At 38.9% G+C, this 15,647-nt stretch overlaps 1 protein-coding gene across 4 annotated transcripts in view; it reads right to left on the bottom strand.

Moving 5' to 3' along the window:
* VPS13D (vacuolar protein sorting 13 homolog D) overlaps positions 1-15,647 on the bottom strand; it is a 256,274-nt gene that overhangs the window by 212,637 nt on the left and 27,990 nt on the right. For 3 of the 4 annotated variants that reach the window (XM_020281677.2, XM_075994141.1, XM_075994149.1), the window contains exons 13-20: positions 14,883-15,062; positions 12,824-12,954; positions 11,918-11,993; positions 10,955-11,125; positions 9,444-9,574; positions 7,457-7,589; positions 3,751-5,964; positions 1,836-1,987 (exon numbers count right to left, since the gene is read on the bottom strand). In XM_020281677.2, coding sequence (XP_020137266.2) covers positions 1,836-1,987; positions 3,751-5,964; positions 7,457-7,589; positions 9,444-9,574; positions 10,955-11,125; positions 11,918-11,993; positions 12,824-12,954; positions 14,883-15,062 — 3,188 coding nt within the window. Of the gene's footprint in view, positions 1-1,835; positions 1,988-3,750; positions 5,965-7,456; positions 7,590-9,443; positions 9,575-10,954; positions 11,126-11,917; positions 11,994-12,823; positions 12,955-14,882; positions 15,063-15,647 lie in introns of those variants that run through there. The other variant, XM_075994152.1, reaches the window with a different exon arrangement.

Raw genomic sequence — 15,647 nt, 5'->3', positions numbered from 1 at the left:
AGCACTACCTTTGAAACATTCTAGTTAAAAAAAACAAAAAAAACAAAAAACTAAGAACCTGAATCCAGTTGAAACTGTACAGTTTACAGGAAATATGAGAGAGTAAGTCAAATGGCACACAAACAAACATCCATATCCAGAATGCAGAACATTCCACAGGGCAACCGAACTAGCTTCCACTACAAAATAATGGCTTGGGGAGAAAAAAGAAGGAAACTGCATTAATAAAGACCTAAAGGACATATCATCCAAATGCAACGTGCAGACCTTGTTTGCATCATGGTTCAAACAAACCAAAAATGAAGATGTTTTTGAGATGATCAAAAATGTTTCTGAAATCTGAAAACAGATTAAAATTTAGATAATATCAAAGAATTCTCATTAATCTTATAAGGCATAATAATATCACTATAGTTACGTAAAAGGATGGACATGGTCTATACAGGTACATTGTAGATATAAAAGGGTTAAAATAGCATGAAATCTGGGATTTGTCTTAAATATTTCACCAAAAAAAAGATGGATGAAACAAATGTATCAAAATCCTCCTAAATGTGGAATCTGAGTGATGGCCACAAAATGCTCATTAGACCATCGGTCCCCAACCTTTTTGGTTTCATGGAAGACAATTTCTCCATGGGTGGTAGGGGGAGGGGGTCACGCATGGGGGGGGGAGGTACAGTGCCACAGGGCTCTACAGCCTGGTCCCTAACTGGCCACAGACCATCACCAGTCTATGCCCCAGGACCTGAGGACCACACCATAAGACTATTCCACTATTATATACGTTTAAACTTTTTCAAAATAAACTACTTTTAAAGAGTTAAATTATTATATATTACTAAATATCAAGTATTAAAGAATAATTTAAATAATTATCTTAAAGAATTATTTTTAAATAATTATCTGAAATAATGTTTTAAAGATTTTCATCAAAACAACAGGAAGTCAATGGTACCACAGAATAGGTCAACATAATCTGACAGAATTCACTGCAAGTACTAAATTTAAGGTAAAAAATTCATCCTGGTAGCTCATCTTACAAATGAGGCAAAAGCTTAACCTGAGAAGGGAAAGCTTTGGGGAAGTTCTCCCACCTGGAGACTCATATCAAGGAACCACTGATGTCAGAAGGTACACATGCTCTGTAAACAGCACTCCTAAGTTACTCCAAAGCAGCTGCTAGACACAGAATGGTGACCAATTACTTCTCAAGACTATGATCCACTGTCCTAAGATCCCTCCTGTCCTTGTTGTTTTATATTGCAATGCCCTTTGCTCTACTCCTTTTTAAATCAGAAAAAATGATACTTGTGAAGGAAAAAGGATAATAAGCATTCATGTACACACACACACACACACACATATACATACGCGAAATCCCTATCCTGGCCCATTTAATTTCAAAGAGAGCAAGACTAATTCTCCCTTGAAAGGATCTGTCAACAGCTCAGATAATCACATTGTTTTATAGGCCGGGTCAAGTATGTCAAAAGTGTGACAAGAATTATATCCTCCTGGGAAAGGAGACTCTGACTTTTAAAGCAATCATTTTCCTGTTTCTGGAATGGCAATGAAATTAAGGATCTGCCTTCTTTCTCTACATAACTCACCCCTCCTCCACGTGAAGAAGGCTAAAAAGACTGATTCCCCACAATAAAAGGATTTCATGATTATTGGACCAAGTTATCAACAATGGTTATATGCACTATTGATATCTCTTTGAATTTATATAGTTTCCTCCCAACAATATGCATAAATATATAACATTTATATAACATAAAATAAATATATGACTTTAACTGCCCTGACATGAAAATTGATTAGGTATTTACCTGAACTGGATTGACAAATTTTCCTTCTATCTTCATGATGCTAGAAGTTCCCAGGTCATCTGGGCTAAGGGAGAAAGTCAACTCAGATTCTCTCTCTATAGGGATCTTCTCCAGTTTAAACTGAATGGTGGTGTTGTTCAGGATGTGAAAAGCTGGCGTAAGAGAGGAAATGGCAGACTGTAAACACTAGTATCTACTCGCTATTGCTGAGTAAGTGCAGAGTATATAGAGCAGAGCCCACGAGTGACCCTGCGACCAAGAGAGCAGGTTAGCCTGGCGCCTGATGACTATCTCAAGACCAAAATTCACAGCAAGCAAAAGGCACAAGATAAATTTATACCAAAAAAAAAAAGGAAATAATATTTTCATAACATGCTCCATTTGCTGGCTTCAAAACATGATGTGGTAAACATTAATCCAGTCCAGAGGCCATATTAACCTTCTCTTAACCTCTCAAGAAAACATTTTCCAAACCAAATTGTTCATCCTTACCTACCTTTCAAATACAGATGTGTCCCTCTTTCTAGGCCTAAATCAGAATCAAGGACAAAAGAAAGTTCTAAGTAAACAACTTTTTTTTTTTTTGAGATGGGGTCTGACTACGTTGCCCAGGCTAGTCTCAAACTCCTGGACTCAAGCAATCCTCACACCTCAGCCTCCCAAGTAACCAGAATAACTTTTTTTTTTTTTAAGACAGGGTCTCTCTCTGTCACCCAGGCTAGAGTACAGTGGCATCATCGTAACTCACTGCAACCACAAACTCCTGGGTTCAAATAATCCTCCTGCCTCAGCCTCCCAAGTAGCTAGGACTATAGGCGTGAGCTATTATGCTCAGCCAATAAACAACTTTTGTCCCAAGCAAGGAAAGCAATCTTTTGGTAAGTACTAGTGAATTAACATCTGAGAACCACAGAAGTTTTCGAAGGTATTGTTTTCTTTACCAATAAATAAAGCCACATTCTAGGGCTTACCTGATTTCTATGGATGCCAAGACTAATAGAGTGAACTGTTTGGTTTTAGCTAATCAGATCTAGAATATACACACAAGCACCCTCTACCAATCCACCGCAGAAGAAGATGGAAGAATACTAAAAGGAGAAGATAATATACACAAACTAAATTCCACAGTTTATTTACATCAAATCCTTCAGCCACCTTAGACTATAGTATTTAACTAGGAAAGATCTACAGCTCAGGAACAAGAAAATCAGATATATTTGACCAAATTAAACAATAGTTTTGTTTTGTTGTCTTTTTTTTGAGACAGAGTTTCACTCTTTTGCCCGGACTAGAGTGCCGTGGCATCAGCCTAGCTCATAGCAACCTCAAACTCCTGGACTCAAACAATCCTTCTGGCTCAGCCTCCTGAGTAGCTGGAATTACAGGCATGTGCCTCCATGCCCGGCTAGTTTTTTTCTATATATTTTTAGTTAGCCAATTAATTTCTTTCTATTTTTAGTAGAGACGGGGTCTCTGTCTTGCTCAGGCTGGTTTCGAACTCCTGACCTTTAGTGATTCTCCTACCTCAGCCTCCCAGAGTGCCAGGATTACAGGTGTGGGCCACCGAGCCTGGCCACTTCTATGACATTTTTGATAACAATACTCTTAACAAAATTCATCCACTGAAGCATCTCTGTAAATGAGCATGCACCCAATTTCAAAGACGAATACTTAGGAAAAAAAAATTCTTATTTTGCCAAATACAGCATTAAATAGAAGAGTGAACATAGGCCAACTTACTATAAAGGGTGAAAAATTCTATTAAAATTCTATTTTGATTTCTTAAATATTAACTAAGAATTATTCTAAAAGAAAAGGTATTTGTTGTTGCTGCAAAGTAATGTTATGCAAAGTACTACATAAGTTGGGTTTTGAATCTTAAAACAAAATGAAACAAAAGATTTATGGTCCTCACCTTGTCCTCTATGCAAAGATTCGAAGAAATCATGTCGGGTGAAATGAGCTTCCTCCTGACTATTGGCACTGGCAGACCCGGAAGGTGGGCAGAATGTCCGGCTTACTTCAGACCCAGAACCTTCTCTGCCGGCTAGTTGGGTGCAATTCAAAGAATATAGTTTGATGTCTTTGATTTCCACCTGCAGACGGTCACTTCTGGATTCATCATCTCCTGCTACAAAATTCTGGATGAATATCTGTCCCAAGTGTCCCACCAACAATTCAGGACTCCCAGGCTTCCGAGGGATAGAAACAACTGGTGATTCGATGTTTACATTCAAGATTAGCTTTACAGTGTCTGAATGAGAGGAAGCCAGGCCAAACCCATATATTTCATTCTCCTCTAAGATAAAGGGTTCCCGAGTCTTCCTTGGAGTTTCAAAGAGCGACACCATCTCGCTGTACTCAGCAGTCTTGGTAGCTAGTACTGTGGTGACTTTGGTCGCTGCGCTTTTCAACATACTTCGAAAATTTTCTTCCAGTTCATCCATGGATAATGTCAACTCCTTCAAAAATTTAGCAGAGTGGTTATAATGCAAGGAAGCCATCTTCAGGTTGAGAAAACACTCCTGTTTAGATTTCTCGACAAATGTGAAACTCAAAGCTTCAGTGAGGGCTGCATCTTCCATTCTGACAAATACAGATTCAAAGCAGCCAATATCACCAACGATATTTTCATAGCCTGTAGAATTCCCAATACTGACAACATATTGGTTTTTAATATTATCTTGTGTCAAATCCATAAGCTGCAAACAGCCAAGAGAACCATTCATGTCAAACGTGCTTCCCATTGAAACGTTAACTTTGGTGCCACCTATACTTGCAGTTGCAATTTTTCGGCCATATTTCTCTCCATTTGCCATTCCAACTGTCCGAAGGAGTAGTAAGTTAAGTCTATGGATTTCCACTGCAACCTCAGTGTTTTGTTCATATGTGGATTGGTAAGTTTCTTGTTCTCTAAAGCTTCTTTCAAAATCAGTCATTAAAGGTTGAGGACTCAAATCATCTTTTTCTTTGGGAAAGGATTTTTGAAGAAAACCAATCAGCTCCACAATTGTCTCTGGATTTAGGATAATATCTAAATTATTCACCTGTAACGAAATCACTTGAAGAGTGCTATCTAAATTCATTGATGGGCACTCTGAACTCACAAATTGATATTCCAATTTAATGAGGGACTCTTGTTCTTTTGTGAGAATTTTGTCAAGTGAAACACTAGTAGCTGATCGGTCGTTCAGTACAGCTGCATCAGTTAAGTGGGCCACATTAGGTCCAGACACAGGGGACTGGGCCCTGCTATCTCGGAGGCTTCCTGTTGGAATATCAAAACTCAAGTTCTTATGTGAAGCCATCAAAAGGTCAAAATCAGCACCATATGTCTGCATGGTATCCACCAGGAGCAAACCATGAACAGTTAGGGAGACTTCAGCATCATAAGGCCTTTTCACAAAGTGAGCATTGGTGCCAAACACCTTGAGCACAGAAATGTACCGGCCATTGCTCTCAACACCAAGCTGCATACAGTTCACTTTAAATTCTGCCAGGAGGAGCTGCGACTCCACCAGAACCTCTCGGGTATGCTGCTCCAACATCACGATGCTCTGGGTTAAGTTCATTACCGAGTCTTGCAAACTTCCCCGCTGTTCCTCTTGGAGAAAAATCTTCTCTTTAATCTGAGTGTCAGAAGTCCTCATTTCTGGCATAGCGAGGAGAGCAAAGCAATTCTTCAGAGCAGATATTTTATCTTCATTGATGTGGATTTTTAAGTCTGGTAAGTTGCCTGAGAGCACGGCTCCTGGGTACTTGGGATCTGAAGTGTAAATCAATCGACGTTCTAACTGTAGATGAACGTTGAATTTCTCTACCACGTGGGTTGGTCCCACATCAATATCCTGGACATGCTTCCAATTGTCTTTCACTCGTCCAACCATGATCTGGAGGTCCATAAATGACAGGGAGTACCTCTCATACATCTTCGTGCTCATTAAGTGTGCTTGAAGCTGTTCTTCACTAAACTCAACACCGGAAAATGGAGGTGTTTTCTCTCCATTGCTGCTGCTTGTCTCGGGAGGTGGGGTGTTAGGAGGTGTGGCAAGAGGGGTCTTATACTCATCATCGCTAAACTGGTTCTCCTCAGATGCTGACTCATCCCCACCTTTTCTCTTGCAGTCATCTGTGATTGAAAAAAAACGTTTCAAAGTACATGTCTGCTTTCCTTCCCTTAATATAATGACCACAAAAAGTACAGAATCGACCAACCCTAATTTAAAAAAAAGAAAAGGCATGAAAACTCTAAGCATGATATTCTGTATTTACCATTCTTCCTATTGATTTGGAAATCAAAATGGACATAAGTTGGAGACCCACTTACACGTGATCACAGGTCAAGGGGTGAAACCACCACCCGTTGCCCAAAGTCGCTTTCCCACCTTCTCAGCTGCCTTGCCTTAAGCTGCTATCCTTACATCACTCTCTATCATCATGTATTCACTTTCTCCTTTGTCTGTGTTCATTTGTTTCCCCCTCTAGAATGTTCCATGAAAAGAGTAGTCCCATCTGTCTTGCTCAACACAATCTCCCTAGTGCCTAGATCAGTGCTTAGTGAGCATGATTCTCTAGCCTCAGAGTCCACACTCTTAACCCCTCTCCCTACAGCTGAGCAATCCTGAGACAACTACAACACACCACTGGGGTGCCTCAGTGGAACCATTAAAAAAAAAATAACCACTGAGTTCTGTCACCTATGTCTCTGTTCCACATTAATGTTTTATAAATTCACAAGGATGTGGAGAAATTGGAAGCCTCATACACTGCTGTTGAGAATATAAAATGGTGCAGTCATTTTGGAAAATAGTTTGGTACTTCCTAAAAATATTAAACAGAGTTACCACACGACCCAGCAACTCCACCCCTAGGTATATACATAGGAAAATTAAAAATATACATTTACCCAAAAACCTGTACATAAATGTTCATAGCAGCACTATTCATAATAGCCAAAAAAGTGAAAATAACCCAAATGTCCACCAACAAATGAATGGATAAACAAACTTGTATATCCATGTAATGGACTAGTATTCAGCCCTAAAAAAGAAAGAAGTACTGATAGATACAACAACATGAAAGAATCTTAAACATACGCAAAATGAGAAAGTCAGACATAAAAAGCCACATATTGTATTATTCCACTCATATGAAACGTTTAGAACACACAAATCCACAGACAGAAGATTACTGGTTGCCAGGGCTGGGGGAAGGGAAGGAAAGGGAGTTAGTGTTTAATGGCTACAGAGTTTCAGTTAGGGAAGATAAAAAAGTTCTGGAATTAAATGTAGTAAAAGTGGCACAATTCTATCAATATACTAAAAACAATCGAACCATATATTCAAAAATGTGAATTATATCTCAATAAAACTACTATTTAAAAAATAAAAGGTGAATTTTCGAGTTTTAAAATGTTTCATAAACTTTTTGTTAGTTTCCTCCACTCAAGGGGGTTGACCCGTCCCCTCTCCAGAATGAACACTTTAATAAACTTTGGCGCTTTGCCTGCTTACAATAAATAAATAATAAATAAATGAAGTTTTTGTTAATGTTTACTTAGTTAAGCATAGATAGATCAATCTACCAAGACATGTTTTCACTACTTCACATTCACACTATACCTTGGGTATTTGTCAACAGCATTCTTCCTAGATCCACAACAACTAACACAGGATTCTTGAATTTGAAATCATCAGGAAATATCACCTGAGGGGCAGAAATATCTAGTCGCACAGTCCACCGTTTACTCTCCTCCTGTAAAAATAAAAGAAACTTTAATTAAATGATTGCTAACTGTAACTGCTGAAACTGAACAGCTTTATCAGTGGTGCTCAAGCATTTCTGAAAGCCACAGCTAAGATTATCGAGTGACTTAGTGGTCTCTGGTATTAGAATAAAAAGTCTAAGACAAAAGTAGATTCAAATGCTTGAAGATTTAAGACATTACCATAAGCAAATGTCTGAAATGGGGAAGAAAAATTAGAAAATTGCTGATTTGGGCAGTTGTTTGCATTTTTTTTTTTTTTTTTTTTTTTTTTTTTGAGACAGGGTCTTGCTCTGTCTCCTGGGCTAGAATGCTGTGGCATCATCATAGCTCACTGCAGCCTCCAACTCCTGGGCTCAAGTGATCCTCCTGCCTTGGCCTCCCGAGTAACTGGGACTACAGGTACGCACCACCACGTCCAGCTAATTTTTCTATTTGTAGAGACAGAGTCTCACTCTTGCTCAGGCTGGTCTCAAACTCCTGAGCTCCGGCAATCCCCCCGCCTTAGCCTCTCAGAGTGCTAGGATTACAGGCGTGAGCCACCTCGCACAGCCCCTGGTTGTCTGTACTTTGATTATGATGATCCATTGTTTAAGAAAGACTGTTTCTAATTTATGGCGCTTAATACTTTAAAATATTGTAGAAATTATGGAATTCAAATAAACACAGAAGTTCAAATATTTTTACTTATTCGTGGACATTGGTAACCATGAACCTTCATGCCAAAATATCTTAGTGAAAAACATAAGCTTTGATATTTGAAATATATAAATTTTATGAAAAAGAAATCTCTATTGTTTAAAATAACAAGAGGAGGCCAGGTGCGGTGGCTCACGCCTGTAATCCTAGCACTGAGAGGCCGAGGCGGGCGGATTACTTGAGGTCAGGAGTTCAAAACCAGCCTGAGCAAGAGTGAGATCCCATCTCTACTATAAATAGAAAAGAAATTAATTGGCCAACTAATATATATAGAAAACATTAGCCGGGCATGGTGGCTCATGCCTGTAGTCCCAGCTACTCAGGAGGCTGAAACAGGAGGATCACTTGAGCCCAGGAGTTTGAGGTTGCTGTGAGCTAGGCTGATGCCACGGCACTCACTCTAGCCTGGGCAACAAAGTGAGACTCTGTCTCAAAAAAAATAAAATAGAATAACAAGAGGATACTAAACACATGCACACATACACCAAAAAACAGGACTAATTCTCCACCCCATACTACATACTCCTAAGCATTTTACTTTGAACATTTCTGCCATCCCTGACACCTACAACTGGCTCTACCCTGTCCAAGAGAAGCCACACTCCTTCTAACTGCTCCACCTGCTGCTGTATCTTGGCAGTGCACCTCCAGGCCACATTGTGAGAAACTTTTTTTTACTGGACTGTTAAGATGTCCCTTGGCTCTCCCTGTCTATGGTGTCCTCAAGATAGCGAGTCACTTGGCATCACAAAGCGACCATCATCATACTCTGCAATAGAAGCTGGGGCATCATTCCAGTTGCTTTTCTTCTGATAACAGTAAGTAAAAAAATGGACACTCTTAAGTGAAACATATACAAAACATAAGGTCGGAAAATGGAACAAAGATGAGTCTTGAAAGTAATCCCGACTGGTACAAGGTAAGTCATTCATTTTTTAAATTAAACTTTGACTGTAAAAGACATGAGCTTTTATTTTATGCCAGATGATAACAATTTCATATTTTCAGTTTACATAATCAGTACAATTGATATAAGCAAACCTATCTACAGTAGATAGTAGATAGAGAAATAGATAGAGAATTTGACTAAAAGAATGCCTGCCCCTTCCCCAAACCCTAGAGATTGTTTATGTATGCCCACTTACAATGAAATCGCCCACTAACAAACGATCAAGAGTTTGTCGGATTTCTGCCTTGGTCTGCATCTTCAGTTTGTTATATTGTCTTCGGGCAGCTTCAGCCACTCTCAACTCAAGTTCAGACTGATAACCAAAACCTACAAGATTAGAAATATACAGGAGAGTCAGAATTTTCAAATGGCTGGGTGAATGAAAGTGCTATAATGTCCATTCTCACCAAGAATTTCCACTAAAGCTAAAAAAGCAATCAGTAACAACAATTCCTTATTCCAATCTGACCTGGCATAAGAAGGGTTATGGCCAGGTGTGATGGCTCACACCTATAATCCCAGCACTTTGGGAGGCCAAGGCAGGAGGAACACTGAGGCCAAGAGTTTGAGACCAGCCTAGACAATATAGTAAAATCCTGCTTGTACAAAATTTTTTTTTAATTAGCTAGGTGTGATGGTGTGGGCCTGTAGTGCTAGCTACTCTGGAGGCTAAGGCAGGAGGATTCTTTGAGCCCAGAAGTTGGAGGCTCCAGTGAACTATGACCATGCCACTTGCACTGCACTCCAACCTGGGTGACACAGTGAGACCCTGTCTCAAAAACAAACAAAAAACAGGGTTAAGAGGAATGAAGCAAAGATGGCTTGTGGATAGCCATCAGGGGAAAGGAGATTCACGAGGGAAGGGTACCTAAGTTACTAGAATTTCTTGAACCATTTTCTGGAAGATTCCAAACATTATATTTAAAATCCTTAAAAAGCAGGACATTATACGGAAAGAACAAATAGAATTTAGAAAGAAATGCCTTCTATATTCTATCAGTGCCTAAGCAATGACGCCACAGCATTTATGGCTACTATTTCCATGAAAAGACTCAAACACTGGATTAAAAAGCTAAAACATCTTCATTGTAATAAAGGAGAGGAGAAGGGACAGATATAGGAAAATACTATTATTTTATAAATTTCTCTGTCAATAAAAGTGGTTTTTTGCACCATTTCAAATCTTTCTTGGAAACAAAGGGTGGCATAAATAAATCAATGATGGTATTTCAAACTTTGCAATATTTAGTGCTGCATCAAGCAAGTAAAAGAGACCACTGATCCTGTCATCTAGAAGGAAACTCAACATTCCTTCTCAGTTCACTGGCTTAAAATTTCCTGGGTAGTGAAGGAAACCACCATTCTAATGAAATAAGGGGATGAGGGGGCATGGGCAATATACATAACCTTAACATTTGTACCCCCATAATATGCTGAAATAAAAAAAAAAAAATAAGAAGTACAAAAAAATGCATGCTAAAGGAGGCAAATAAAAAGAAAATATTTAAGGATACTGATTTCTCCTGGAAAAAGAGACTGTCCAAGGACATCTATCGATTTAATAACAGAACAGGAAAACCCTAGCCACTTACTACAGGCCTCTTCTACCATCATCGGGTCATTTAAATGTGTAATAACCCTTGTCCAGAGCACCAGAAATAACAAGAAAGACATTTTTTAAAAGATCAAACAAACGAAAAAGTTAACCTGAGGTATGAACCTTTCCCTTGTAGAAAAAGTCAGCTACTTTCTTAATAGCCTGGGGGTTATATATGATGTTCAAGGGCCGTGTGCTAACGTTCAGGCGTCTCTCGAAATGGCTATGCGCTGGATTTCTCTCATACAGCATCTCAAAAACAGGGTTATCTGGGTCTGCAGCTGAAGGAAAGAATTGGAGAAAGAAAATGGAACATGGCTAAAACAGTCACCTTACTCTAAACAGACACAAGGAATTCTGGGGGAAAAAATTTTTCTAAATTATTTTCAAATTAGCATATTTTTTCACATTTTTAAAATAGACAGCCCAGTAGGGACTGACTCTTATTTTCAACAGGAATCATAATGGCTGGGCTGCTGTACTGACTCCCATCATGGAAACCGCAGACCTAGAGGCCCCGCAAAGCTGCCCTGGTTAGCCCCAGCTCCACAACTCCAAGAAAGAGCACCAAGCTGCCTCCAGGTGAAAGGCAGATCCACACAGCAAACTGCCATGCACAAACCAGAAAACATTCCCTCTTTTAAGGGAATCAAGACTAGTGATCTCAGCCGGGTGCAGTGGCTCACGCCTGTAATCCTAGCACTCTGGGAGGCCAAGGCGGGAGGATCACTTTAGCTCAAGAGTTTGAGACCAGCCTGAGCAAGAGCGAAACCCCATCTCTAATATAAATAGAAAAAAAAAAAAATTAGACGGGGAACTAAAAAAAAAAAAAAAAAAAAAAAAAAATAGAAAAAGCTAGCCAGACGTGGTGGTGCACACCTGTAGTCCCAGCTGCTTGGGAGGTTGAGGCAGGATTGCCTGAGCCCAGGAGTTAGAGGTTGCTGTGAGCTAGGCTAATGCCATGGCACTCTACTCGCCAGGGGCCAACAGAGTGAGACTTTGTCTCAAAAAGACTACTGATCTGTAATAAAAATAGCTTTAAGGACTAGTTTTAAGAACATATGACAAATTACCTGGGTAATGATCATTTCTGTCTGCAGATGTGGTTTGGAGACCAAAAGATTGTGAGACTCTGCCAACTTCTTTTTGCTATTAAACACAGACAAAAATGCATAAATGTCAGGGTGAGAGGGGACAATGCCCTATGTACATACACACATTTTACCTTTTAGCATCACTCTTGCTTAGCACAACTGAATCAAAACTCACTTCACATCAGATTACACTTGTTTAGTTTTTTGCTTTTTTCCCCAATCCAATAAGAACATGTCTGTTCCCCTGTATTGACAGTGTGCTACTTTGCACTCAGCATGTTTAATGAATGATTGCTAAATGAGTATCAAATGTGTCTAACTTTTCAAACTTTAAGTCTGCCCTCCCCTAAATCTTTCACTCACCATGTCCATAAAAAAATTATAGCTAAAGTAAGTGGCTAAATATTCAACTATTTGGACCATATGCTGCCAACTTAATAAGATCAAAGATCTCATAATTAATAAGGTATATTATATATAAAAATTACACATATAGAAAACTTAAGACAATTCCCTTTTGGAACCCTGGAAAGACGAGATTTCATGAGTGACTAATGGTAAGAATGCATGAAAATGACTGTCAAATACAGAGGAAATTCAAACACTGACCATTAAATGTAAGAAATGGTGGTGATTATGGCATTTTCTTCCAAATCAGAGCAAACTATACCATGGTGGCTACAACACAGAAGTGGAAGAAGGCATAGCCATAAATCTCACCAACATTTTCTAACAAATTCAAAAAACTTATCTAACCCCAACCTACCTGTCTTGAGATGACCCAATGTCAGAATGAATGAGGTTAGTATTACTTATTGTTTGCCTAAATCAGACCACAATTCACCAACACCCTAGAAGTATTAGCCAACCCACTGTTGTACATACTGGATTAGGGAAGACTAGAAGAGGAAACATAGTTCCTTCTGTAGCCAGGTCTCGAAGAAACAGTCCACCCAACCGGACTAAAAGCAAGGAGGAATTTCTTCGAGGAAGAGATTCTGCTAGAAGTTTTACATCTATAAAAGATAAATGTAAGAGGTGACACAATGCCATGAGGGCCTAAAGTATTATAAAAAGTATTAGATATTCTACTTTACAGAGGAATACTAGATATCATAAACTATTCTTTCTTGAAATTAGAATCCCTATCTATCTACATACATACCTCAGTAATATTGCAGGTTTGGTTCCAGACCACCACAATACAGTGAATATCACAATAAAACAACTCACATGAATTTTTTTGTTTCCTGGTACATATAAAAGTTACGTTTAAACTATACTATAGTCTTTTGAGCATGCAATAGCATTATATCTAAAACAATAATGTATATACCTTAATTTTAAAATATTTTATTGCTAAAAGATGCTAACAATCATCTAAATCTTCATAATTCTTTTGCTGGTGGAGGGTCTTGCCTCGATGTTAACGGCTGCTGACTGATCAGGGTGGTGGTTGTTGAAGGCTGGGGTAGTTGTGACAATTTCTTAAAATAAGACAACGATAAAGCTTGCAACATTGATTGACTCATCCTTTCATGAAGGATTCCTCTATAGCATGAGATGCTAACATTTTACCCACAGAAGTTCTTCCAAAATTGGAGTCAATCCTCTCAAACCCTGCCACTGCTTTGTCAACTAAGTTTATGTAATATCCTAAATCCTTTCGTGTCATTTCAACAATGTTCACAGCATCTTCACCAGGAGTAAATTCCATCTCAAGAAACCACTTTCTTTGTCCATCCATAAGAAGCAACTTCTTATCTGTTCAAGTTTTATTGTCATAAGACTGCAGCAATTCTGTCCCATTTTCAGGTTCCACTTCTAATTCTAGTTCTCTTGCTATTTCCACCACATCTGTTGTACCTTTCTCCACTGAAGTCTTGAACCCCTCTCAAAGTCATCCATGAGGGTTGGAATCAACTTCTTCCAAACTCCTATTAATATAGAAATTTTGACCTCCTCCCATGAAACACAAACGTTCTTAATGGCATCTAGAATGCTGAATCCTTTACAGAAGGTTTTCAACTCACTTTGCCCAGATCCATAAGAGTAATCACTATCTATGGCAGCTATACCTTACAAAATGTATTTCTTAAATAATAAGATTTGAAAGTCAAAATCACTCCTGCATCCATGGGTTACAGAATGGATGCTGTGTTAGCAGGCATGCAAACAACATTCATCTCCTTGTACATCTTCATCAGAGCTCTTGGGTGACCAGGTACATTGTCAACAATCAGTAATATATTGAAAGAAATCTCTTTTTCTGAGCAGTAGGTTTCAACCATGGACTTAAAATATTCAGGAAACCATGTTATAAACAGATGTGCTATCATCCAGGCTTTGTTCTTCCATTTATAGAGCACAGGCAAAGTACATTTAACATAATTCTTAAGGGCCCTGGGATTTTCAGAATGGTAAATGGGCACTGGCTTCACCTTAAAGCCACTGCTGCAGAACATCAGTTTACCCTCATGATCGAGTAGCTGACTGGGAACTACACCTTGCTGCCACTGCCTCTGCTCAGCATCACAAGAAGAGTATCATACCGAATATGGCTAGCCCAGGAAAAGAACAAAATTCAAAGTATGGTTTCTACTAAATGTGTATTGCTTTTGCATACCATTGTAAAGCCAAAAAATCCTAAGTCAAACTATCATAAATCAGGGATCACACACACATACATACATTTATATATTAAATATTTTTAAACATAGACACATTAAAAAATAAGGTTTATGTATTGATCGGTCAACAAATGTTATGACCAGAGGCTCAAATGAACCAACCCTATATTCCCTCTAGAAGCAATGGTTCTGTAGTAGCTAATTCAGTTTTTCCAGTGACTTTCTAGACTGTTACTACCACAAATAACAAGAATCAACTGGACCCTGGCACCTAAAGAGAGAATCAGGAGCAGGTAGTTCTTTTGGGGCAGTACCTGAAAACTCGAGCTGCATGAAAGCACTTTCATTCATTTGAGGAGTTCCTTGCTCCTTGTGTAGCAGAGTCACTGTACCTCGCTGCAACTGCAAATTCAGCTTGGCAAAGACATGATCTCGCTTTGTATACGTGTTCATACATGAGGCATCTGCAGTAGGGTCAAAAAACTCCTCAGTGCCTAAATGGTAAGGGAGAAAAAAACTTGAAGAAAAAACATAGCAGAATAAAAAAAAAAAAGACACAAGCATGCATAATGGATCACAGTTATGAAGATGTTATTTAACTAATTTTCCCTTTTTTAAGAACTCCAAAGTCATGGGTGACTGTTTTACTCTCTAATTTAAAATCCTATTTATAAGGGCTCTTAAAAACTCATTACCAAACCAGGCAGGGTAAGATTCATGATAAAGTTCAGTATGAAGGAATGCTGCACAATACAGTGAAATGGTCTACACCAGCACTGTCCAGGACAGTGGCCACTAACCACATGTGGCTATGGAGCACTCAGAGCACATGTGGCTAATGTGGCTAGTGCAATTAAGGAACTGAATTATTACTTATATTTAAATTTTTTTTTTTTTTTTTGAGACAGAGTCTCACTTTGTTGCCCAGGCTAGAGTGAGTGCCATGGCATCAGCCTAGCTCACAGCAACCTCAAACTCCTGGGCTCAGGCGATCCTCCTGTCTCAGCCTCCCAAGTAGCTGGGACTACAGGCATGTGCCACCATGCCCGGCTAATTTTTTGTATATATATTTTTAGTTG

Source organism: Microcebus murinus, chromosome 2 (assembly GCF_040939455.1).
Source record: "Microcebus murinus isolate Inina chromosome 2, M.murinus_Inina_mat1.0, whole genome shotgun sequence".
In the NCBI taxonomy this organism is placed as follows: domain Eukaryota; kingdom Metazoa; phylum Chordata; class Mammalia; order Primates; family Cheirogaleidae; genus Microcebus; species Microcebus murinus.
The sequence above is the reverse complement of the archived record's forward strand: the minus strand, read 5'-3'. Positions and strand labels throughout refer to the sequence as shown.